The sequence below is a fragment of the Hypanus sabinus genome, chromosome 27 (genome assembly GCF_030144855.1).
Source record: "Hypanus sabinus isolate sHypSab1 chromosome 27, sHypSab1.hap1, whole genome shotgun sequence".
Lineage (NCBI taxonomy): Eukaryota > Metazoa > Chordata > Chondrichthyes > Myliobatiformes > Dasyatidae > Hypanus > Hypanus sabinus.
In genome coordinates, this window is record NC_082732.1 from 41,409,106 (window position 1) to 41,434,670 (window position 25,565).

The window sequence follows — 25,565 nt, forward strand, 5'->3', positions numbered from 1 at the left end:
CACTCAGTGGCCACTTTATTAGATACAGAGGTACCTAACATATAGGAGCTGTGTTCATAGTCTTCGGCTGCTGTAGCCCATCCACTTCAAAGTTCAGCATTTTGTTCATTCAGAGACGCTCTTCTGCACACCACTGTTGTAACGTGTGGTTATTTGAGTTACTGTCACCTTCCTGTCAGCTTGAACCAGTCTGGCCATTCTCCTCTCACCTCTCTCATTAACAGGGTGCTTTCACCTACAGAACGGCTACTCAACAGGATTTTTTTTTGTTTTTTGCACCATTCTCTGTAAACTCTAGAGCAGGGGTTCCCAACCAGGGCCCCACACTCCCTTGCTTAATGGTAGGGATCCATGGTATAAAAAAGGGTTGGGAACCCCTGCTCTGGAAACTGTTATACATGAAAATCTCAGGACATCAGCAGTTTCTGAGACTGTCTGGCACCAACAATCAATCCACGGTCAAAGTCACCTAGATCACATTTCTTCCCCATTCTGATGTTTGGTCTGAACAACAATTGAACCTCTTGACCATGTCTGCATGCTTTTATGCATTGAGTTGCTGCCACATGATTAGATATTTGCATTAATGAGCAGATGTACCGAATAAAGTGGACACCGAGTTAATGTCGTGAAATGTGTTGGTGGGCTAAATTGCCTGCTGCGTATTTGCCCCTAGTGTGTAGATGTGGGGATCTGTGGGGAAGTGTTTGCATTGTGGGGAAAATTTTTATTGGTTTTATTTAGAGATATAGCATGGTAACAGGCCTGTCTGCACCTCCCAATTACACCTTGTGTCTTCGGACTGTGGGCGGAAACTGGAGCACCCAGAGGAAACCCTCACAGTCACGGGGAGAGCATACAATCTCCTTACAGGCAGCAGTAGGAATTGAACCTGGGTCGCCAGTGCTGTGCTCCAAACAAAAGGGAATTTGAATAGGACTGTTGTATATGGGTCAGCACAGACTTTGTGGGCTGACCAGCCTGTTTCTAAGCTGTATTACTCAATGGCTAAGTCAGGAAGTTATGTCTCAGACTGTAGCTAAGCTGCATCCGACGTATTGCACACAGTTCTGGATGCCCCATATTAGGAAGGAAGCCGAGAAGGTGCAGAAGAGGTTTACCATAGTGCTGCCTGGGTTAGAAGGCATGTGCTATAACGAGAAGTTGGACAAACTTGGGCTGTTTTCTCTGAAGCGTCAAAGGCTGAAGGGAGATCTGACAGAATCTGTAATATTGTGAGAGGCATAGATAGAGTAGACAGAGTTGAAATGTTGAATACCAGAGGGCATGCATTTAAGGTGGGGGGGGGGGGGTCATTGCAAAGGAGGTGTAAGGGGTAAGATTTTTACAGAGTGGTGGTTGCCTGCAGTGATGGTAGAGGCAGATACATTTAGAGACTTTTAAGAGATGTTTAGATAGGCACATGAATGAGAGGAAGATAGAGGGATGTGTTGGTAGGAGGGATTAGTTTCTTGGCACAACAGTGCAGACCGAAGGGCCTTCCCTGTGCTGTACTGTTCTATGACTAATGTACGGCTGTGGGACACAGCTGAATTGTGGTTTTATTGAAGGGCTCTATGGGTCTGAGTCACATCCTGTGGATGATCTTTTGGAATCATTTACGATGTTGCTGGGAATCAGTCCTAAAGTATTCAGGATGTAGCTAAGAATCCTTGTCTTGATCGATCCCAGTTAAAAACCTGTGCTTTTTAAATTACACCTTGGGAGTTCTTGTGCCCAAACTAATAATAGAACATTACAGCACAGAAACAGGTCTTTCATCTCTTCCATGCCCAACTGTTTATTCTGCCTAGTCCCATATTGGACCATAGCCCTCCAAACAACTCACATCCATGTACCTAACCAAACTTCTTAAATGTTGCAATCGAATCCACATTCACCACTTCTGCTGGCAGCTCGTTCCACACTCTCACCACCCTCTGAATGAAGAAATTCCCTTTGAATAGAACACAGAACAGTACAGCCCACAATGTTGTCCCCAATCAATTAAATTCATAATTAAATGGCCAACTAAACTAATCTCTTCTGCACACACAATGTCCATATCCTTTCATTTTTCTCACATTCATGTACTTATCTAAATATCTCTTGGTCTCTACCCCAGACTCCAGGCAGCACATTCCAGACACCCATCACTCTGTGCAAAAAAAAAACCTTCCCTGTCGCAACTCCTTTAAAATGACCTCTTTTCACCTTAAAAAGCACATCCTCTGCTATTAGACATTTCGACCCTGGGAAAGAGATGCTGCCTGTTTACTCTATACTTACTGTCCATTATACCTGCTGGCATTTGCAGCAGCGAAGATCCTCTGTCTAGTCCTTGGCCACTCAGATGTAGAAGGATTCTTCATTGCTTCCTTAACACTTTTGTTTGACCAGCCAGGTTTGTTCGCCCTGAGCTGAACCCCCAGACCTGGAGGACTGGTGGACCACTCCTAGTGTGGTCGCTACCCTTTGACCTGTTTGACATGGGTGACCCTACCAAGAGCCAAAGCATAAAGCCCTGACTCCAACCAATATTTCTCTCTGGGTCCTTGAGGCAGGCCTCCAAGCTTCCTCTTGGAGGTGGCTACTAATATTTCACCTTTACCCAACCTCAGTGCATTTGCCAACTCTTTTGTCTACTGGCTTACTGTGGGAATAAATTGATCAGTATTTCTTGTGATCCCCTTTTGCAGGTTGCCAAAAGGATTGGGCGGGTTTTGTACATGGCCAGCTTCCCGCTGGCAATGCCACTTCCACCCGCTGCACTGAGACCCCCCGAGAGGGACCTCCCTCACCCCGAGAACCGGCCCTCCTCGACTGGCAGCGTGGCCTCGCCGTACGCAGGCATCCCAGCCAGCCGCATCTCGCCGAAGCAGGAGAATGGCAACGCCTCCGCCATAGGGATCAGCGATGTCAGCAAGCCACAGTTGTGATCGCGTCGTCCGCTCTGGTGACAGAAGTGAACGTGTCGTTTCGCAAAACCAAAGTATTTATTCGGAGCGCCAACTTCACTGGTCGGCTGCATTTCCTCAACGACAAACACTCTGGCTTCTAAACACATGAAATAAAAACTCCAGTCTAGTCCACAGCAAAGAGGCCTGCAAAATGGACAAAGAAATACGTGTTGGAAAGAAGAGTACAATCAGACTGGCCTCCCACAAAACAAAAGCTGCTGCTCTTTACTGCTTGGAGCTGCAAGATGTATGGACCTTTTCCCCCTTTTCTAACGCAGAAATGAAGCGCAGAGGTTGCAGGAATGAAATACCCTGCACAGTGCACTTGTACCAAAAAATAATTCCGTCACAGACTTAAAATATTAAGTGTAAAACTAACAGATTTCACAAGCGCTAACTATGATGAGGAACTTGAGGTATGGCAGCGTCTATGCATTTGTCCAGTACTAAACCAAAGATGACAGTGATTGGTCGTTATTTACAAGTGGTACAGTACCTTTAGTTTATATTTTTTGCCTATTGGACACAATTTAAAAGTGCCTCACTATAGAGGTTTGATCACTACTTGCACACCTGTGTGTGTGTACACATGCAAATACACACGCGCGCACACACACACACACACTTGACAGAACTATGGGTACACATGTACCAGAGATTATTTAAAGATGACCATTTCTAGATTTGTGGCTATCCAATACCTGTACAGCAAATTATTTGAACAAAGTTAGTTGCAGAACTCATTTCGGTACTCATTTTTTTTCTCTTTTTTCTTCTGTTGTTGTGTAGTTTGCACGTTTTTCTGGATTTTTTCGGGCGGGAGGGAAGGGGTCGGAAGTGTAAACTGCCTGGGATGTTCCTTGTCTTTTATTCCTGATGGATGCTTTAAAGCAATCAACATAATTGGAGATTTACATTATTTATGGAGATTTTGTTTGTAGGTTGAATACTGTTTAGCGCAATATATAGAGATTAATATTCATCCCTAAAAGGGTGAGAAATATGAAAAAATTTAAAAAATTGTTGTTCCTTTATATGGTTTTGGCCACTGTGTCAAATTATTGTTTATCTTCCTGCAGCAGTAAACTATGAGAATATGGTGATTTGTAAGATAATTTTAGCCGATTTGTTGATTTGCTTTTATTCTTGTCCTTCACTTTTCGTGAAATAAAATACCACCTCCCCACTAAAAAATCACCCTAACTGAGCTGGCGTCTTGTTGGATGGTTTATGCACAGTGGACACCCATACCTCTTAGTTTAGATTAGGTTAGTGCTATGCTATACAGCACTGTCTATAAAAGACTGAGGTTCAATTCCTGCCGCTGCAGGCAAGGAATTCGTACACTTACAGGTTTCCTCCCATATTCCAAAGACGTACACTTAGGGTTGGTAAGTTGGTGACTGTTGAGGGCTGCCCCCAGATTATCCTCACTGATTTGATGCAGAAAACACGTTTCAATATATGTTTTGATGAACATTTGACAAATTAAGCTAATCTTTATAAAGATAACCTAAACTATAAGGGAATCTAAAACCCTCATTTGCCACATTGAGATCTCAAAACATACAGTCAAAATACATCTTTTGTAGCCTGGTAAAATTACACTTGCAGGACAGATAGAGCTCTTAAAGATAGTGGAGTCAAGGGATAAGGGGAGAAGGCAGGAACAGGGTACTGATTGTGGATGGTCAGCCATGATCACATTGAATGATGGTGATGGCTTGAAGGGCCGAATGGCCTACTCCTGCACCTATTGTCTATTGACAACAAATCCTTTTTTGGGTCTTTAATTCCTTTATGTTTTAGATGTTTTAAAGCAAAAAGAGGGTATCGAAACAAAAATGACAAAATGAATTTTTAAAAAACAGTTCCCGCTCTTACAATCTCTGCTTATGTTTCGTATGCAGTTATGAAAATATCTCAGAGAGATAGCAGACAACTGCAGGAAACGAAGTTAGGGGGATTTTTAATTTTCCACATATTGTGGGACTCCCATACTGTTAAAGGTCTAGACAGGTTAGAGTTTGTAAAATGTGTTCAGGAAAGTTTTCTAGATCAATATATAGAGGTACTGACTAGAGAGGATGCAATATTATATCTATTAGGAAACGAGTTAGGACAGGTGACAGAAGTGAGTGTAGGGGAACACTTTGGTTCCAGTGATCATAACACCATTAGTTTCAACTTGATCATGGATAAAGATAGATCCGCTCCTCAGGTTGAGGTTCTAAACTGGAAAAGGGCCAAATTTGAAGAAATGAGAAAGGATCTAAAAAGCGTGGATTGGGACAGGTTGTTCTCTGGCAAGGATGTCGTTGGTAAGTGGGAGGCCATCAAAGGAGAAATTTTGAGAGTGCCGAGTTCGTATGTTCCTGTCAGGATTAAAGGCAAAGCGAATAAGGAACCTTGATTCTTGAGGGATATTGGAACTCTGATAAAGAAGAGGGAGATGTATGACATGTACAGGAAACAGAGAGCAAATAAGGTATTAAGGAGTATAAAAAGTGCAAAAAAAATACTAAGAAAGAAATCAGGAGGGCTAAAAGAAGACATGAGGTTGCTTTGGCAGTCAGGGTGAAGGATAATCCAAAGAGCTTCTACAAGTATATTAAGAGCAAAAGGATAGTAAGGAATAAAATTGATCCTCTTGAAGAGCAGAGTGGTCAGCTATGTATGGAACCAAAAGAAATGGGGGAGATCTTAAATGTTTTTTTTTGCGTCTGTATTTATTAAGGAAACTGGCATGGAGTCAATGGAAATAAGGCAAACAAGTAGTGAGGTCATGGAACCTATACAGATTGAAGAGGAGGAGGTGCTTGCTATCTTGAGGCAAATGAGAGTAGATAAATCCCCAGGACCTGACAGGGTATTCCCTTGGACCTTGAAGGAGACTAGTGTTGAAATTGCAGGGGCCCTAGCAGATATATTTAAAATGTCGGTATCTACGGGTAAGGTGCCGGAGGATAGCTCATGTTGTTCCGTTGTTTAAAAAAGGCTCTAAAAGTAATCCAGGAAATTATAGGCTGTTAAGTTTGACGTCGGTAGTAGGTAAATTATTGGAAGGAGTACTAAGAGATAGGACCTACATGTATTTAGATAGACAGGGACTTGTTAGGGAGAGTCAACACTGCTTTGTACATGGTAGGTCATGTTTAACAAATCTACTAGAGTTTTTCGAGGAGGTTACAAGGAAAGTGGATGAAGTGAAGGCAGTGGATGTTGTCTACATGGACTTCAGTAAGGCCTTTGACAAGGTCCTGCATGATAACCTCCCATGCGAAGATTCAGTTGCTAGGTATACATGGAGAGGTAGTAAATTGGATTAGACATTGGCTCAATGGGAGAAGCCAGAGTGGTAGTGGAGGATTGCTACTGAGTGGAGGCCTGTGACTAGTGGTGTGCCACAGGGATCAGTCCTGGGTCCATTGTTATTTGTCATCTATATCAATGATCTGCATGATAATATGGTAAATTGGATCAGCAAATTTGCTGATGATACAAAAATTGGAGGTGTAGTGGACAGTGAGGAAGGTTTTCAAAGTTTGCAGAGGGATCTGGACCAGCTGGAAAAATGGGCTGACAAATGGCAGATGGAGTTTAATACAGACAAGTGTGAGGTATTACACTTTGGAAGGACAAACCAAGGTAGAACATACAAGGTAAATGGTAGGACATTGAGGAGTGCAGTAGAACAGAGGGATCTGGGAATACAGATACAAAATTCCCTAAAAGTGGCGTCACAGGTAGATAGGGTAGTAAAGAGAGCTTTTGGTACATTGGCCTTTATAAATTAAAGTATTGAGTATAAGAGTTGGAATGTTATGGTGAGGTTGTATAAGGCATTGCTGAGGCCAAATTTGGAGTATTGTGTGCAGTTTTGGTCACCGAATTACAGGAAGGATATTAATAAGGTTGAAAGAGTGCAGAGAAGGTTTACAAGGATGTTGCCAGGACTTGAGAAACTGAGTTACAGAGAAAGGTTGAACAGGTTAGGACTTTATTCCCTGGAGCATAGAAGAATGAGGGGAGACTTGATGGAGGTATATAAAATTATGATGGGTATAGATAGAGTTAAAGCAAGCAAGCATTTTCCACTGGGGCTAGGGGAGAAAAAAAACCAGGGGACAAGAGTGAAGGGGGAAAAATTTAAAGGGAACATGGGGGGGGGGGGGGCTTCTTCACACAGAGAGTGGTGGGAGTGTGCAATGAGCTGCCAGATGACGTGGTAAATGCGGGCTCACTTTTAACATTTAAGAAAAACTTGGACAGGTACATGGATGAGAGGGGTTTGGAGAGATATGGTCTAGGTGCAGGTCAGTGGCACTAGGCAGGAAAATGGTTTGGCACAGCCAAGAAAGGCCAACAGGCCTGTTTCTGTGCTGTAATGTTCTATGGTTCTAATTAAAACAAAATATACAAAACCAATACAGTAATGGCAATTCTAAACAAAATACAAACGTTAGCATCGCACCAACCCTGTATCTTATACACAACATCGAAAATATGAATAAATACAGCACATCTTAATTCAGAGATATACTCACTTTGGCACACATGTGCTTAACTTCCAAACACATAGGCTAGAACCTGAAACGAGTTCTTCTCACTCACGCTACATGAACAGAGATGAACACATTCACATTCAGTCATGAAACAAGAAAGAAAGACAAAAATAAACTTTTACAATATATTGCCTTGTAGTTGAATTACTAAAAAGACTTTCCTAGTAGGCCGATAAGGAAATTCACACAATCATGCTATTCCAGTGCTGATCAATTTACTCGCAAAAATCTAAAGCACCAACTGTAACACATGTCTCATTACCAATATTCTAGATTTACAAATAAATGAATTTACATGGATATTAACAAATATTATACACCTTTCCTCAGCAAAACTGGGAAAGGCACTCAAACATCGTCCTTTTTAGAACATGGCAACACTTTGTTCTACTCCACAAGTGCAAAATGACATCACCATTTTCTCTTAAAGGCACAAGCAACAATTATAGCACTACCAAGGTGAATATAAGTGCACTTTAACAATAAAAAAATGATATTCAATGGTCACCTGGTTACGCATCATTTGCATTAACAAACAAGACAGTTTGGGGATTGTGCTGAGCAATCCACAAATCACTCACCCTAGCTGCACGACTTTGGAATGTGGGTGGAATCCCACAGAGTCTAAGTTTCACACAGCAGGTCGGGCAGCACCTGTGGAGGGGAATAATGAGACAAGGTTTCAGGCCAAGACCCTTAATTGGGACCAGAGCGAAAGGGAGGAGGAAGCTGGAAGAAGGTGGTGGTGGGGGTAAGGGACCTAGGAGCAGGATTAGGCCATTCAGCCCATTGAGTCTGCTTTGCCATTCCATCATGGCTGATTTATTATACCTCTCAATCCCATTCTCCTGCCTTCTCTCCATAACCTTTGACATCCTGATTAATCAAGAACCTATCAACTCTACCTTGAGCAAAGGTGCTCAACAAAGCAGACCCTCAGTGTACATCGGGTCTCACCAGTGAAAAAGATGATGCATCAGGATCACTGGATACAGTAGATGACCTCCATAGAACCAGAGTTCCTCAGCAACTTCCACCATCTCCAAAGGGATCCTACCATTTTTACCTCCCCCACTCTACACTTTCTGCAGGGATCATTCCCCCTTATTCCCTCGTCCTTTCATCCCTCCTCATTAATCTCCCTACCAGAACTTCTCCCTGTAAGTATTACACCAGCCTATTCACCTTCTTCCTCACCTCCATTCAGGGCCCCACACAGTCCTTCCAGGTGAGGTACCTTTGAATCTACTGGGGTCGTCTATTGTCATTGGTGCTTCTGATGGGCCTCCTCTACATTGCTGAGACGCTTCGTAACTTGGGGGACCGCTTCATTGAGCACCTCCACTCCATCTGCCAAAGGCTACACTTCCTGTGCCCAAACATTTTAATTCGGATTCCCATTCCCAATCCGACATGTTGGTCCATGGTCTTCTCTTGTGCCAAGTTGATGCCACCCTCAGCGTGGAGGAACACCTTATATTCCATCTGGGTAGCCTCAAATCTGATGGCACGAATATCAGTTTCTCCTAGTAGAAAATGATTCTCTCCCCCTCCCCTCTTCTTCTATTCCCCATTCTGTTCTCTTGCTTCTTCTCACCTGCCTATCACCTCCCCCTGGGTCCCCTCTTCCTTTCTCCTATAGTCCACTCTCCTCTCCTATCAGATTCCTTCTTCTCCAGCCCTTGTCCTTTCCCACCCACCTGGCTACACCGATCACCTTCCAGCTATCCTCCTTCCCCCTCCACCCACTTTTTTTTTTAAACAGGCGTCTTCCCTCTTCCTTTTCAGTTCTGAAGAAGGATCTCGGCCTGAAATGTCGACTGTCGATTCATTTCCATAGATGCTGCCTGACCTGCCAAGTTCCTCCAGCAATTTTCTGTGTTTTGCATCAGAGCTTCTCTCCTGCTCTTCAAAGCCAACAGCAGCAAGCCGTGGGCTGTAAAATCGGCAGATGTGTGCTGCAAATGAGCACTTCGCGACATAAGAGCCAGACGTTGCCTGGTGGTGTCAGGTTTATCTCTGATGATGTTTCATCCATCACCTTGGTCTGACGGATTTCTGTTTCTGCAAAACCTCCACCCCTTCCACTCAGCAAGGGAAAGCTAATGAGCTGCATGCTGTCTCTGAGCTCACCCTCTGACTATTGAAATTGGAAGCTGTGATGCAGGATCACCAACAATTTCTCCTACAGTTTGACTGTGATGATGAGAGTACAACTGGAACACGTTTATCATCAGAGGGAGATCAAAGATCAACCTCATTCGCCACATCAATTTACATAAATTGGGAATTTGCTGTGGTGCGTTGGTCAGGGTACGACATGCAATAAAAACAAACAATTATAACGAATAAAAAATTATAAAAGTGGTTACAAGTGTTTACAGTACAGTGCAATAACTGAGGCAAAAGAGGGGGCAGAGGGTGGGGAATCTGTGGAATTCAGTGCCACAGATGGTTGTGGAGGCCAAGTCATTGGGTATAGTTAAAGTGATTAGTCAGGGTGTCAAACATTATGAGGTGAAAGCAGAACGGGATTGAGAGGGATAATAAATCAGTCATGATAGAATGATAGTGCAGTCTCAGTGGGCTGAATGGCCTAATTCTGCTATGTCTTATGGTCTGAGTGTGGTAGAATCTGGGGGAAGTTGACGAAAATGTTGGGAACAAGGGTCACCATATACATTTACACGTATTAGGAATTTGCTGTGGTGAGTTGGTCAGGGTGCAATATGCAACAAAAAGCAACGTTCAACGATTATATAAAAAATATAAGAAATAAAGTTAGAGGTTGATATGGAATAAAATATACATGTATGCATAAATATAAGCATGTATTTACAATATAAACAGCATTATAAAAAGTGGTTTAAAGTTTTTACAGTGCAGTGTTGGGAGTATTTGACAGAGGGGGCTGTGGAGGATGATCAGATTAACTGCATGTTGCAGATGTACCCAGGGTATAAATGCCAAACATGTTCTTGCATCGGTGCGTAGTATGTTACCAAATAAGGACAAACCTCAGTTAACATAAACTTAAATCAACAAAAACTTACATGACAAAATAAACTAAAGATCCTGGATGAGCCCCCAAATCTCTTTGGCACACAGCGGACAACCTCTTTCCTAGGGCACCAGTGGCCGTCAATTGAAGGTGAGTGCAGGAAAGTTTCGGGGAGATGCCAGAAGGAAGTTTTATTAACGTAGGTTGCTAGAAATCCAGAGTAACACACATAAAATGCCGGAGGAACACTGCAGGTCAGGCACTATCCACGGAGTGGAACAGTCAGTATTTTGGGCCAAAGCTCTGGAAAAGAAGGGGCAAGAAAGCAGAATAAGGTGGTGGAGGTAGGGGGGGAATGGAAGTACAAGCTGACAGGTGACAGGTAAGACCAGGTGAGGGTTGGTGGCTGGGTGGGGAAGAGGGCCCCTGCTCCCTCCCTTCATCCTCTCCATTCAGAATTCTTCTTTAACCTTTTGCCACTTGCACCTATCACCTCCTGGCTTCTTATTTCTTACCCCCTCACCCCTTCATTGTGCTGGAACATTATCTATAAAGAACAGCAAGACTACTCAGTGATCCCTCAGTTATTTGTGAAAACTTCCAGCCTCAGTCAGTCCCTAGGGGAAATCAAATTGACAATTACAGGGCACTAAAGCTTTGCACAAGACAACTGCCTTGCTGATCAGAGAGTTTAACTATTGCACTCAACATTCAATGGGATTACCATCAATGAGTTCCCCATTAGCACAGTCAGAATTAGGTTTAATTATCTAGATTCTGGATTCAAGATTGTTTAATGTCATTTCCAGTACACAAGTGTAAAGGTGAATAACTGTTACTGCAGAACCGATGCAGCACAAAGAACACAATATAAATAAAAACACAATAATTTAGCTTCTATATATAGATTGATTGCATGTCCATAAAGTGACAGTAGGCACAGGAGTGTCTGTACATAAGGTGACACTGACGGAATGATATAGTAGTGGTGGAGAGGTGGGTTGGCGGGTGGAGGTGTTGATCAATTTTACTGCTTGGGGGAAGTGCCTGTTTTTGAGTCTGTTGGTCCTGGTGTGAATGCTACGTAGCCTCCTCCCTGATGGGAGTGGGACAAACAGACTATGAGCAGGGTGGGTGGGATCTTTCATGATGTTATTGACACTTCCCCAGCACCTTTCGGTGTATATCATCGCTGGCATACAGTACGCTGTGAAATTTGTTGTTTTCTGGCAGCAGTTTAGAGCTATACACAAGAAAGATTATAAATTACAACAAGAAGTTAAATCAGTGCAAAAGGAGATTAAAAATAATGAGATGATGTTCCTGGCTTGGTTTATTATCTGTTCAGACATCTGATGGAGGAGTAGAAGCTCTTCCTATTCACCATCATGGACATCATTGTCCTCATCACCAGGATCAGTCACATAAATATTCTGGTTGGAGGAGATCAGAGATCAGAAATCACCTCCTACATTTTCACCACGTGTAAGAAGTGGCCTAGTTTGGAAGAATGGAAAGGCTACGTATAATTTATGAACGGTCCGAAATGTCCATTCATTATTCCTTTCCATAAATGCTGCCTAACCTGCTGAGTTCCTCCAGCGTTTCATGTGAAACACTGGATTTCCAGTGTCTGCAGAATCTCTTGTGCCTACATATGATTTAAACAGTGAGGGTGATTTACAGAAGGGATTTCGTTCACCTGGCACCAGAAGCCAAAGTGCTTGGGGAGACTGGCATTCAAGTGGGCAAATAATGTATTCATCTTCATTACAAGAACTTCCAATTACAGGAGCGGTTAGCGTGATGCTTTACAGTGTCAGTGAACTGCATTCAATTCCCATGGCTGTCTGTAAAGAGTTTGCATGTGTTCCCCGTGACCCTGGGAGTTTCTTCCAGTTACTTCCCACATTCCACACACATGGCTACGGTGGTGTTGGAAACATGGCGGCACTTGCAAGCTGCACAGCACAATCCTCACAAATTTGATTTGACACAATGACGCAGTTCCATAAGGCCATTTGGCCCATCAAGTCTGCTTTTCATCATGGCTGATCTATTTTCCCTCTCAGCCCCAGTCACCTGCCTTCTCCTCGTATCCCTTCATGCCCTGACTAATCAAGAATCTGTCAGCCTCTGCCTTAACTATACCCAATGACTTGTCCTCCACAGCTGCCTGTGGCAATGAATCCACAGATTCACAACTCTCTGGCTAAAGAAATTTCTCATCTCTGTTCTAAAAGGACACACCTCTATACTGAAGCTGCGTCTTCAGGCCCTAGACTCTCCCACTACTGGAAACATCCACTCTATTAGGCCTTGCGACAATCGATAGGTTTCAATGAGGTCACCCCTCATTCTTCTGAATTCCAGAGAGTAGAGGACCAGAGCCATCAAAGACCCTTCATATGTGTTTCAATGTACGAATAAAACTAATCTGTCTTTATTTCTTCACGTCACAAGTGAGGGATGTGACGGGACGTTCTCCACTTGCCTGATGAGTGTAACTGCCAGTGACTTTCCAAAAACTCATCATCGTCCAGGACAAAGTAACACTCACCAACATTTAACTCCCTCCACAATTCACAGAGAGTGGTGCGGACAGCCCAGCACATCTGTGGATGTGAACTTCCCATCATTCAGGACAATTACAGAGACAGGTGTGTAAAAAGGGCCTGAAAGATCATTGGGGACCCAAGTCACCCCAACCACAAAGCGTTCAGCTGCTACCATCCGGCACTATCGCAGCATAAAATCCAGGTCCTACAGGCTCCGGGGCAGCTTCTTCCACCAGGCCATCAGACCGATTAATTCACGCTGATACAACTGTATTTCTGTTATATTGACTGTCCTGTTGTACATACTATTTATTACAAATTACTATAAATTACACATTTAGATGGAGACATAACGTAAACATTTTTACTCACGTATGTGAAGGATGTTAAGTAAATAAGGTCAAATCATTTCAATTGATACAAACTCACCCATGAGTCCAAGCCTGCTGTGAAAGTGGTGGGTTGGGCCTGGAGCTAGCAAACCCATCCGATAAATACCCAGAGCTACAGAAACGCCATTGACTTCATCCCTGGGAGAGGAAGAATCTTCAAAGACGGCTACATCTGAGGAAAAGTTAAGGACTGGCCTAGGTCAGAGCACACTGGCGATCTACCGTCAGCAGCCTAGGCATCAGAAGTGGTGATAGGGAGGAGGAAGAGGAGGAGGAGGAAAGGGGAGGAGAAAGAAGAGGAAGAAAAGGAGGAGTAAGAGAAGGAGAAGAGGAGAGGGGGGTTAATGGAGGAAGAAGAGGAAGAGAAAGAGGAGGAAGAGGCTGCATTTCTAAGACAATGCAGTTATTCACCCAGCTTCGTCAGGAAGCAACCACTCCTTGTCTAAGAGGAAAAGCAGCAGGCACACGGGTGCACCAAACTAACCTGGGAACGTACTGGCTGCCCCTTCGTCACTGGACTCACAGACTGGAACCCCTCCCCAACAGCACCTTCAACTGAGTGAGAAACTGCAATGTTTTTTTTCTACAAAAACACATTCATCACAAATTACAGTCTGCAATACAACAAATGTATACATAATGACAGTGATGAACACAAATACTACCAAGGCCCTCTGTTGGTTGGGGGTTGACCAAACATGTAGTGTCCTAGTTGTCATATGGGAGCCAGGCAGTGGGATATTGACAGCAAGCTCCCATGCAGCGATGAATCCAAAGGAACGGTAGAGACTGATACAGTTTGGTACCAGCAGCATTGCAGGAGTTGCCAGTCAGTTTTTAACTCAACAAGTGCATCCTTAGGGACTCCAGCTCCAGATTTTTTCTTGGGGTTTACACATGAAGCTTCCCCATGAGTGGGTATAGCTGCAAGGCAGCTGGAGTTTGAGATCAGAGTTTTCCTTCTCTTAGATGAGCTGCCAACCATGGCTGACGAGACCCAAATGTCTGATGATTATGAACACAAAATAAATTCAGGTGTCCCATCATAGAACCATAGAACATTACAGCACAGAAACAGGCCTTTTGGCCCTTCTTTGCTGTGCCAAACCATTTTTCTGCCTAGTCCCACTGATCTGCACCTGGACCATATCCCTCCATACCCCTCTCATCCAAGTTTTTCTTAAATGGTAAAGGTGACCCACAGTTACATTTACATCATTGTCAGGACTGGTATTTATCCTCTGTAGGCACTGCGTGTTCCATCTTCGTGGTTATCCAAGCACGGACATACCCTCAGAACATCACTTGGCAGTCCTCCAGGATCTGTCTGCTGATAGCTGCCAGGACCCACAGTTAGCCTCAGGGGCAGATATACGGATGAAATGCCCCTAACAGAATGGATCAAATGGCCCGAGCATGGATGCTATCATCATGCTAGCTCCAATGAAGAAAATGCCGCATCAGTGCCTGCTGCTGCTTGTGGAGGAGAGGGGGCTTTGGGGTTCCAACGCCTTCCTCTTGTTCGTTCTTTTGGAGTTGTTTCTCGTGGATGGCTGCAAGGACAAGTATTTCAGGTTGTCCACTGTGTACATTTTCCTGATAATAAATGGACCCATTTAAACAGTATCCATGCCACTGTGGCGTAGTGGATCGTGAAGCGCAATTACCGTTCAGGGTGTCAGTCTTCTCTAAGTTTCCCCAGTTCCCTTCCACAGTCCAAAGGCACACCGGTTAGTAGGATAATCGGTTATTCTAAATTGTCCTGTGATTATGTTAGGGTAAAATCTGCATGAAAGGCCTATTCCACACTCAGATAGCGTGCAGTGCTGCTCACCTACCTACAGGAGATAGCAACAAGATTGAAATAGTGTAGGAAAAAAATTACCAGTTGCCAGGACTTGAGGACCTGAGTTAATAGGGAAAGGTTGAATGGGTTAGGACTTTTGTCCCTGGAGTGTACGAGAACGAGGGAAGAATTATGAGAGATGTAGATAGGGTAAACACAAGCAGGCTTTTCCCACTGAGATTGGGTGGGATGACAACTACAGGGGAACATGAGGGGAAACTTCTTCACTCAGAGGATGGTGAGAGTGTGGAACGGGCTGCCAATGGGAGCAGTGGCTGTGGGTTTGATTGCAACATGATGGACGCCACAGTAACATAGCAGTTAGTGTGACACAATTACAGCTAGGAATGTCAGAGTTCACAGTTTAATCCCGGTTTTCTCTGTAATGAGTTTCTACATCCTCCCTGTAGAAGGCGTGGGTTTCCTCCCTGCGCTCCAGTTTCCTCCCACACTCCTAAGATGTACCAGTTAGTAGGTTAATTGTTCATTGAAAATTGTCTTGTGATTAGGCTAGGGTTAAATCAAGGGTTGCTGGGCCTGTTCCGCCCTGTATCTGTAAATTAAAGAAATAAAATACAAAGCATTTAAGAAAAGTTTGGATAAGTACAATACTGTGCAAAAGTCTTAGGTCAATATATAGCTGGAGTGCCTAAGACTTTTGCACTGTACTGCACTTTCCAATTACCAAATAAAACTACTGGGCTAATATAAAGCTAACTACTCTTATTGCTTTTTCCCCAACCACCTTCCTATTTTAACCAATACACAGTAAAATGCATCCCTAGCTATATACAGGTTTCCCCCACCATCCGAAAGTAGAGAGTTCCTATGAAACAGTTCATAAGCCAGAATGTCGTAAACAGAAGCAATTGCCATTTATTTATATGGGAAGAATTTGTGAGCATTCGCAGACCCAAAAAATAACCTACCAAATCATGCCAAATAACACATAAAACCTAAAATAACAGTAACATATAGTAAAAGCAGGAATGATCTGATAAATACACAGCCTATATAAAGCAAGAATACTTTTCTGCAATTATTGCAGCACTGTTGACCGTAGCGAAAATCTCACGCAAGCGCTCTCCGCAGAAGCACTCTCTCCAGTAACCTTTATGCTATGAAGCTGCCAAATCAAACCAATTAACACATAAAAATACACTGCCTATATGAAGTAGAAATAATGTATGTACAGTGTAGTTTCACTTACCAGAATCAGGAAGACACTGAGCACACTGATGATGGTGTGTTAGGCTGAGTCGTCGGAGGTTGGGGTGGTGGGAGGTAGACTGGGGTGTCATCTCGTCGTCGTCTGTTTCCATCAGGGCAGCAGGTCATCGTCTTCTATGTCTGCCTGCCTCGATGTCGAAGGTCGAGGTTCGTCCTCTGCTGTGGCTGATGTGGAAGGCTTGAAAAACGACAGTATGCTTGACTGCTTAACCTCGCACATTTTTCTATCATACACTTCTTTGAAAGCACTCAAACCATCCTGCAAATATGCCTTAAGCCTACGTACCCTTTCAAAATTAAAGTCGTACTTTTCTGCAACCATTGCAGCGTTGTCAATCGCAGCGAGAATCTCACGCAATTGCTTCATGTTCAGTTCCTGGACGACTTCACTTGCGGGCCGTTCACTACTGCATTTGGTTTCAATTGCTATCCTTTCCTCTTCCAATTGCATCAGCTCTTCATCTATCAGTTCTCGGTCATGGGATGCCAAAACCTCTTCAACGTCATCTTCGTCAACTTCCACAAACCCTTAGCCAAACTGACTCTATCCTTACTTTGTTCACCACGATCGAAATGCTTAATTATGTCTAATTTTATGCTAAGTGTAACACCCTAACGCGGTCTTTTCCGATACCTTAGAACTCATCTCGCTAACGGATGCACAAAATAAATCGAGATAAAGCACGGATGCCCTCAGGCACGTGTTTAAGCAATGCCGGCTAGAATGTTGTTCCGGGGGAGGAGCTTGGCTGCTCGGGGTGAGCGCTGCCTTTTTAAGTAACAGTGAAAACATCTTCTGTTAGCGAAAACAGCTAATGGAGGTCTTTCGTAACAGCGAGGTGTCATAAAGCGAACGTTCAAAAAATGCGGGACACCTGGACATGTGTCTAAGACTTTTGCACAGTATTGTACATGGATGGGCGGGGTATAGAGAGCTATGGTCCATGTACACGTCAATGGGACTGGGCAGAATAATAGTTTGGCATGGACTAGATGGGCCAAAGGGCCTGTTTCATTGCTGTCGGGCTCTATGACTCTAACTGCATCATCCACCTTTAATTGCTCGTGTTCCTGAACACAGCTGGAGGCAAAAACACAAGATAAAACCTGATGAAACTGGTAACACAATGGTGAAGTTACTGAAGTAATGATACATTAACGCTCTTGCGAATCCCACTGAAACAGCTGGAAGTGCAAATTCAGTTAATTAAATTAATCAACGAACACGCTGGGAAGGAGAAGTTGAAGCGGTGGCCAGATTGCCACGAGTGCTGGGGCTGTCTTGAGGCAGGGAGACCCGCTAAGCCTGGCTGCCAGGGCTCTATGAGGTTCTAGGTCTTCACCGGTTCTAGTTCGAGGTATTTTGGGACAAGGTGACATGAACAACTTTGGTGGCAACATCTGTGTCTGATGAGAAATGGCACAGAGGTACAACGAGCAGTGCCGTAGCCCCAAGTTCCACCCTGACCTCAGCTGCTATATTATTCCTGCCACTCTCTGTAAGGAGTTTATACATTCTCCCCGTGACTGCGCGAGCATCCTCCGTGTGCTCCACATTCAAAAGATGTATGGTTGGGGCTAGCGAGTTGTGGGCACGCTATATTGGCGCCGGAAATGTAGCGACACGTCGTCTGCCCCCAGCACATCTTTGCAGATTTTGATTCGATGCCAACGACCCATTTCACTGTTTTTTGATGACAAAAAGGTCATCTCTAATCTTTAAGTTCTCCTGGTGAGGTTCCCCCTCACATCCCGAGGACGTGTAGGTCGGTGGGTTAACTAATGTCTGGAAGCGTAGGTGGGTGGAGAGTTGATGGACATGTGAGAGATTAAGTTCAAAGTTTAAAGTTCGTCTATCATCAAATAATATATAAATTATACAACGTTGAGAATAGTCTCCTTACAGGAAGCTATAAAACAAGAAACCGAAAGGAACCCATTAACAAATGACTAACAAACACCCAATGTGCAGAGAGAGAGAAAAAACACATGAATTGTATAGGTTACAGTGCAGGAATGGACTGCCTAGATAGCTGGCAAAGACTTGGTGGGCTGAATGCCCACTTTAAAAAAAGAGGAAAAAACGTTAAAGAAACTAAAGATGACTGAAATTTCTTGAAGAGAAACATTTTACTTTTTCTACATAAAATAACACTTTTTGGCAGATTATAACATACAGAAAGATCAGTGTGAAAATGCAGCACAATGTTGAAATGACTTTGTGGACAAAGGTTCTGGAATAGGGATCAGGACTAACTGGCTGGAGTTTAGCCAGTGATGGTCTGACATACACTGATCCATCACTCAAGATTAATATTATTCCCCCACGCCGGATTAGCCTTGTGCAATACTTCACTCATGAACTGGAATTGCTATGGGCAGAATATTTCGATGGCTGGTAGCCTAACACTGGTTTGCTAGTGATCCCACTGTTATACAAGACCACTCGGTTTTCAGTGTTTTAGTTCTGTAGACGGTCACGATGGGTAGGGGGATGACACATTTTTTGGTTAGAAGTCTTTCCAGGGTTTTCTCCTTAAATGGGTTTTGTAGAAGACTACTTCGTCGAGCCACGTTGATACTTGTGCACAAAATACTTGGTCAGGCAGCTCCTTTGAGGATGTACAATCTGAAGGAATCCAGTGGTTATCAAGGCATTGGGACAGCAATGGAAAAAGTTCACAGACTGATTTCATTAATCTTCATCAGAAAAATCCAGTTCTTCAACAATGTCCTCATCTCCTTCTGCAAGGTCTTCCAACTCAGAATGGGACATCTTCGCAACAGCACGGGCAGGTTTTACAGGAACCTCATCATCATCTATGAAGAAATCAGTGTACAAGTAAGTAGAAAATAGCAATCTCACACAGGAATACTCCTCTCTATATCCCATCATTCATACCCATTTAGATCCCTGCGAGTGGATTAATGGACTGAGACTTTGACCTGAATGAGGTGTTTGGGAAAATTACACTCAGTGGCCACATGATCAGATACCCCCTGTACCTAATAAAGTAGACACTGAGGGTACGTTAATGGTCTTTTATTGTCACCACCCTGTCATCTTGAACCATGCTCCTCTGACCTCTCTCATTACACAAGACATTTTTGCCCAAAGAGCTGCCACTCACTGGATCCTAATTCTTTGTCACACCATTCTCTGTAGACTGTAGAGTGAAAGCCCCTGGAAATCTGCAGTTTCCAAGACACTCAAACCACTTGCCTGGCAACAACAATCATTCCGCGGACAAAGATCACACATTTCTTCCCCATTCTGATGTTTGGTCTGAACAACAACTGAACCTCTTGACCGTGTCTGCATGCTTTTATGCATTGAGTTGCTGCCACGTGATTGACTGATTAGATATTTGCATTAACGAGGTGTACCTAACAAAGTGGTCACTGAGTGTATACCGACAGGCTTAAGAGTGCAGAGACAATTCCTCGGCATCTAAAGGAATGCTCCCAATGGGGAAACAAGTAGATCTAGGGCGGGGGTCGGCAACCTGCGGCTCCCGAGCCATTTGTGGCTCTTTCACCTCTGTGCTGCGGCTCCCTGTGGCTTTGGGAAATAATTGGTCAGTATTTAATTAAAATGTATTTTATGTTAGTTTGTTAGCTTTTGAAATGTAATTATGGTGATCTTGTACAACCTAAGTGTAGCGACACATTTCCTGCCACATCCGAAACGGCTCACAATTAGCCAGCATTCCGGCTAAGGGAGATAGCCTACGGGGGTTTGTGAGTACGCGTCTTTTGCAGCATCTGCGTCCATGGGGGCTGGGTTGAGGGAGGCTTAAAAGCAAGGCTGTTTAGTTCGAATAAAGCTATCTTTGACTGCAGTTTACTGACACCGCTACAACGTGTTTTTATCGCTGGCTGTCCAGAGGGAAGGTGCTGAAACGCTTTGTCGCGTGTCTGGAAGAAGTGAAAACTTTCCTGGGCAGCAAAGGGCTCACCTTTCCTGCGCTGGAACAGCCAGAGTGGCTGGAAAAGCTACACTTCATGGTAGACATGACAGCACACCTGAACACGCTGAACACAGCTCTTCAGGGGAAAGGACGTACAGCCCTGCACATGTTGGAGGATGTTTTGGCATTCGAGCGCAAGTTGACAGTGCTTGCCAGAGATTTACAGAAAGGCACTTTGTCTCACTTCCCCAATTTGAGAGAGTTCAAACAAGGTCACGACATGATAATTTCGGAGTATTTACATTCTGCAATCATCGCAATGCAAACATCGTTTGGGAAACGCTTCTGTGAGTTCAGAGAGGAAAAAAACACATTATCCTTCCCGGTCACTCCCTTAAGCATCGATCCTTCCCTACTGAATACGACTGCATTGGCAGGTGTGAGTCAACCTGATCTTGAGATGGAACTGGCCGACATAGCCGACAAAGACATATGGGTGTCCAAGTTTAGACGCTTGACAGCAGACCTTGAAGATGTTGCCCGTCAGAAGGCCGTTCTTGCTCAGAAACACAAATGGAGTGATATTGAAAACCTCACAGATGACAGCTTGCGATCCTGTGTAAAGATGAAGGTGACATCATACAGCCCTGATGTGCAGACGCTGTGCGCTGAGGTCCAGGAGCAGAAATCCCATTAACCAAGTATGATAAATATTTTAATTGCCTATTATTTTACTTATATTCATATTTTTTCATTGTTCAGTGAAATAGTCCTTTCATTTTTCAGGATGACAGCTGGCTGACGTTATTTTTGGTTTGCTGCTGGCGGAAAATTTAAGTTCGGCGTTTTTCATAAATACAAGAAGGACTCAAATAGACATTGAATATTTTACTTAAAAGTAACTTTCAACCCAACGTCTTTTTTTCGGAGTTCAAAATGTTTTTGTTGCATGCAGAAATGTAATTTCGTTTTCTCTGCAGGAGTTCATCAATTTCATAAATGCAACACATTATAGTTTGTTTATACATAGCATAAAGGCAAAAAAAACGTTGTATGCAGTGTTATTTCATTTTAAATGTCAAACGGGTTTTGCGGCTCCCAGTGTTTTCTTTTCTGTGGGAAACGGGTCCAAGTGGCTCTTTCAGTGGTAAAGGTTGCTGACCCCTGATCTAGGGAAACGTGGTGGCCAGAATTAGAGGAGAGAGTACTAAGGTTTAAGGAAAAGGTACAGGTAAGACCCAGAGGCGACCTGCAAAAATGGTGAAGAATTTTAAACAGAAGGAGACGAAGAATGGTGCAAAGGCGAGAGGGATGAAGATAACCTTTGGTTTACAAGGAGTAAAGGGGGTGGGTTCTGCTAGAAAATTAACTGCCATACACAATACCTTTCCCACTAGGTTACCAAAGAGATGCTGAATAATACTGCTTCCTTTGCTATATATTTCATTTCGGAGTTCAAGCATGTACTTCATTAAAAGCACTTAATTGAAAAATGTAATAGAACAGATGTCAGAAGTACTCAGTAGGTCAGGCAGCACCTATGGTGAGGGAAACAGTTATTGCTTTAGGTCTGGGGTTCTTCACCACAACTGGGAAAGAAAGAACAGCAACACACAAGATGATGGAGTAACTCAGCATCTATAGAGGGGAACTAACAGTCCACGTTTTGGGCTGGAAACCTGCATCAGGACTGGGGAGGAAGGGGGCAGTTTTCTGTCTCCTGCTCGCTTCCTTTCCAGACCTGATGAAGGGTCTCTGGCCAAAATACTGAATGCATGTTCCCCTCCATATAGGCTGCCGAATTTGCTGAATTCCACCTCCAGCATTTGTTTGGTATGTTGCTCAAGATTTCAGGCATCTGCAAAATCTCTTGTGTTTGCTAAAGGAAGAAAACAGTTTGCTTTAGATAGCAGAAAGCAGAGAAGAGAATGGGTATGTCTGGTTAGGTAGAACCAAATGAGTTAATATGAATGTTTAGTTGCATTTGTGTAAGATACTTGTTTTGTATGTGTGAAGCGATGCTAATCTGTCAGTCTGTGGGACATGCTCAGAAGACAACAAGGAAGAGAAAACCTGAGACAAGACGATAACTGACAGAAATGGACACTTTTCATATGGCATTTTTCCAAGATGGCAGCGCAACGCAGCTTGCAGCGGCCACTCCGGAGCTGATTATCTGTTATTTGTGAAGTGGGGTGCCGTGCGCAATCATAATCCATTGAAAATGGATGTGGGAGCACGGAGGAACATCGGGAAATCTCCAGGAAGACCTTCTTCATTGCTGCTGCTGCTGTGAGGTCCGGGACTCTGCTGGGAAGAACAGGCCCCCAGGCCGCAGGGTCGCGTTGCCGATGGCCGTTGGCGGGGGCGACGTAGTGCGCTCGGCGGAGGATGGTGCTCGGGGAAGCTGTGCCAGAGGGGATGGTTGTTGGCTTGGAGGTTTGACGGACTTGGAGTCGGCTGCAGTCAGGTTGCTTTCCTTGTGTGCTGTGTCTGCGAGGCTGAGTCGGGCAGCGCCGTGTAAGTCCATAGCGGGGGTATTCCCTTCCGCCGCTAGCGTGGGATGACGAGTCTGTCGGGACCCTGGGGACTTGTGGAAACTGTGTGGTGGTTTCTTTCATATTTACAGTCTTTTAACATCTTTGGACTATTTTTACTGTGTCCATGGTCTGTTTTTTTTTTCAATTATGCTATTGTTTGCACTGTTGTAACTATATATTGTAACTATGTGGTTTTGTGCAGGTCTTGTAGCTTTAGTTTTTGGTCTTGTTTGTCTGGTGGGTTTGGAGCTCCTTTCCGGGGAACGCACTAAGACGGTAGTGCGATATTAATACGCAGCAGCCTCTCCGGACTCTGGATTGGGGATTGCCAAATGTTACGTGGATTTTCTGGTGTAGTCTATCTTGTCATGTGCTTTTGTGATATCATTCTGGAGGAACGTTGTCTCATTTTTTAACTGCATTGCATTTGTGGTTTCTAAATGACAATAAACTGAATCTGAATGGTTTATCCAAAGTTGGTGAATTCATATTCCATGACTGATGCCTTTGAAATCACTGTCTAGTATGCTAAATCAGAAAATGCCGGAAATAGTCAGGAGGTCAGGCTGCATCTGTGGAGAAAGAAGTAAGGGCTAACAATTCGGATTGTTGTCTATCAGGAGACGGCTATTATTGGGAGAAGTTTTTTTCTAGGTTTCCACCATGTTATGTTTTTAGGTTCTCTGCTCAATCACATACCCAATGGACCCTGAAATTTGCCAGCACCGATACTGAATTGGAATCATAAGGCACTCAATGGATCAGCCAGATTAATCATTCAGGAAGCACCAAATTAAATATAAGGAAGATAAACAGACCTAAATTCACTGGCACGAGAGGGACTGCAGACGCTGGAAATCCAGAGGAACACACACAAAATGCTGGAGGAGCTCAGCAGGTCAGGCAGCATGTATGGATGGGAATAAACAGTCGCCGTTTCAGGCTGAGACTCTTCATCCTCCTCCAGCACATTGTGTTCTAAATTCACTGTAATTCTTGTAAGTATATTCTGATTGTACAGGTCAAATAGCAAGGCTTAAAGGCAGCTTACACTTTTGATAACGCCTCACTTTTGAAATATGCCTGCTGGGAAACTGGTTGACTCCAGACTAACTTACCGTTATCTATTATTCACTCAGCAGGGGTTCCCAACCTTTTTTATACCGTGGACCAATACCTCTAAGCAAGGGGTCTATAGACCCCAGGTCGGGAACTCCTGCACTAAAAGAATGTGAGCACTTTAAAAGCAAGTCTTACACGCTGGGAAAAATGCAAACATCTAATCAGCCAATCAACAGCAAGCAGACATGGTCAAGAGGTTCCGTTGTTGTTTAGACTGAACGTCAGAACAGAGAAGAAATGTGATCTAAATGACTTTGACCGTGAAATGATTGTTGGTGCCTGGACGGGGTGGTTGAGAGTCTCAGGAACGGTTGATCTCCTGGGATTTTCATGTATTAACAGTCTCTAGTGAAGGGGCTCCCAACCTTTTTTATGCCATGGACCAATACCATTAGGCAAGGGGGACCATTAAGAAACCCTGATCGAGAGTTTACAAAGAATGGTGTGAAATGTTCAGTGGGCCAAAAATGAGAGAGGTCAGAGAATGGCCAGATGGGTTCAAACTGACAGGAAGGTGTCAGTAATTCAAATAACCACACATTACAACAGTGGTGTGCAGAAGAGCATCTCTGAATGCACAACATGTTGAACCTTGAAGTGGATGGGCTACAGCAGCTAAAGATCACAAACATACACTCAGTGGCCACTTTATTGGGTGCAGGAGGTACATAATAACCTGGCTGCTGAGTGTATATTCGGACTGCACAGGTCAAATAGCTGCATGGCACAACCATGCTCACACCATCTACCTTTATAGTGTTCTTGTCCCAGCACCCTATCAGCCTCTGCATCCAACACATTATCATTCACAACTTCGGCCATCTCCAAATGGATCCGACCACTAACTTTACCCACTCCCCACATCTGCTTTCACTCCCTCCATGACTCCCTTGGCTATCCGTCCCTCCCCAATTGTCTTCCTCCAGACACTTAACCCCTGCAAGTGGCATCAGTGCTACACCTCCCCATTCACCTCCTCCCTCACCTCCATTCAGGGCTCCAAACAGTGAAGCACCTTCGAACCTGCTGGGGTCATCTATTGTGTTCAGTGTTCCCAAGGCAGCCTCCTCTACATGGGTGAGACCCATCATAAACTGCAGGAGCACCTCGCTGAGCACCTCCGCTCCATCTGCCTTTAGTGGGACTTCCCGGTGGCCAAATTTTTAAATTCCCATTCCAACGTGTCGGTCAATGGCTGCCTCTTGTGTCAAGATGAGCCCCCCTTCAGGGTGGAGGAGCAACACCTTATATTCTGCCTGGGCGTGAATTAGATTTGTCTTTCTGGTAAACGAATTCCTCTATTCCTCACTCCGATCTTTCACTTCTTCTCACCTGCCTATCACTTCCCCCTGGGTCCTCTCCTCCTTCCCTTTCTCCTATGGTCCACTCCCCTCCCCATCAGATTCTTTCTTCTCCAGCCCTTTACCTTACCTATCCACC

At 44.0% G+C, this 25,565-nt stretch overlaps 2 protein-coding genes and 1 long non-coding RNA gene across 20 annotated transcripts in view; 1 reads left to right on the forward strand and 2 right to left on the reverse strand.

Moving 5' to 3' along the window:
• Positions 1 to 7,076, forward strand: part of samd11 (sterile alpha motif domain containing 11) — a 347,655-nt gene extending 340,579 nt beyond the window's left edge. For 13 of the 14 annotated variants that reach the window (XM_059952307.1, XM_059952313.1, XM_059952312.1 and 10 more), the window contains one exon: positions 2,700 to 7,075. In XM_059952307.1, coding sequence (XP_059808290.1) covers positions 2,700 to 2,939 — 240 coding nt within the window. In that variant the 3' untranslated portion in view covers positions 2,940 to 7,075. Of the gene's footprint in view, positions 1 to 2,699 lie in introns of all 14 variants that reach the window. The other variant, XM_059952300.1, reaches the window with a different exon arrangement.
• On the reverse strand, positions 2,965 to 13,503 carry LOC132382256 (uncharacterized). 2 transcript variants are annotated; one of them, XR_009508253.1, is made up of 4 exons: positions 10,579 to 13,503; positions 8,107 to 8,179; positions 7,508 to 7,575; positions 2,965 to 3,104 (listed from the first exon to the last, which is right to left on the reverse strand). It is a non-coding gene; the product is annotated as an uncharacterized LOC132382256 (long non-coding RNA). The 2 variants fall into 2 exon arrangements; XR_009508252.1 differs by lacking the exon at positions 10,579 to 13,503 and having other exon boundaries at positions 8,107 to 9,561.
• A 5,160-nt stretch (positions 13,504 to 18,663) lies between these two features.
• noc2l (NOC2-like nucleolar associated transcriptional repressor) overlaps positions 18,664 to 25,565 on the reverse strand; it is a 163,845-nt gene continuing 156,943 nt past the window's right edge. For all 4 annotated transcript variants that reach the window (XM_059952319.1, XM_059952316.1, XM_059952317.1 and 1 more), the window contains one exon: positions 18,664 to 19,372. In XM_059952319.1, coding sequence (XP_059808302.1) covers positions 19,248 to 19,372 — 125 coding nt within the window. In that variant the 3' untranslated portion in view covers positions 18,664 to 19,247. The remainder of the gene's footprint in view (positions 19,373 to 25,565) is intronic.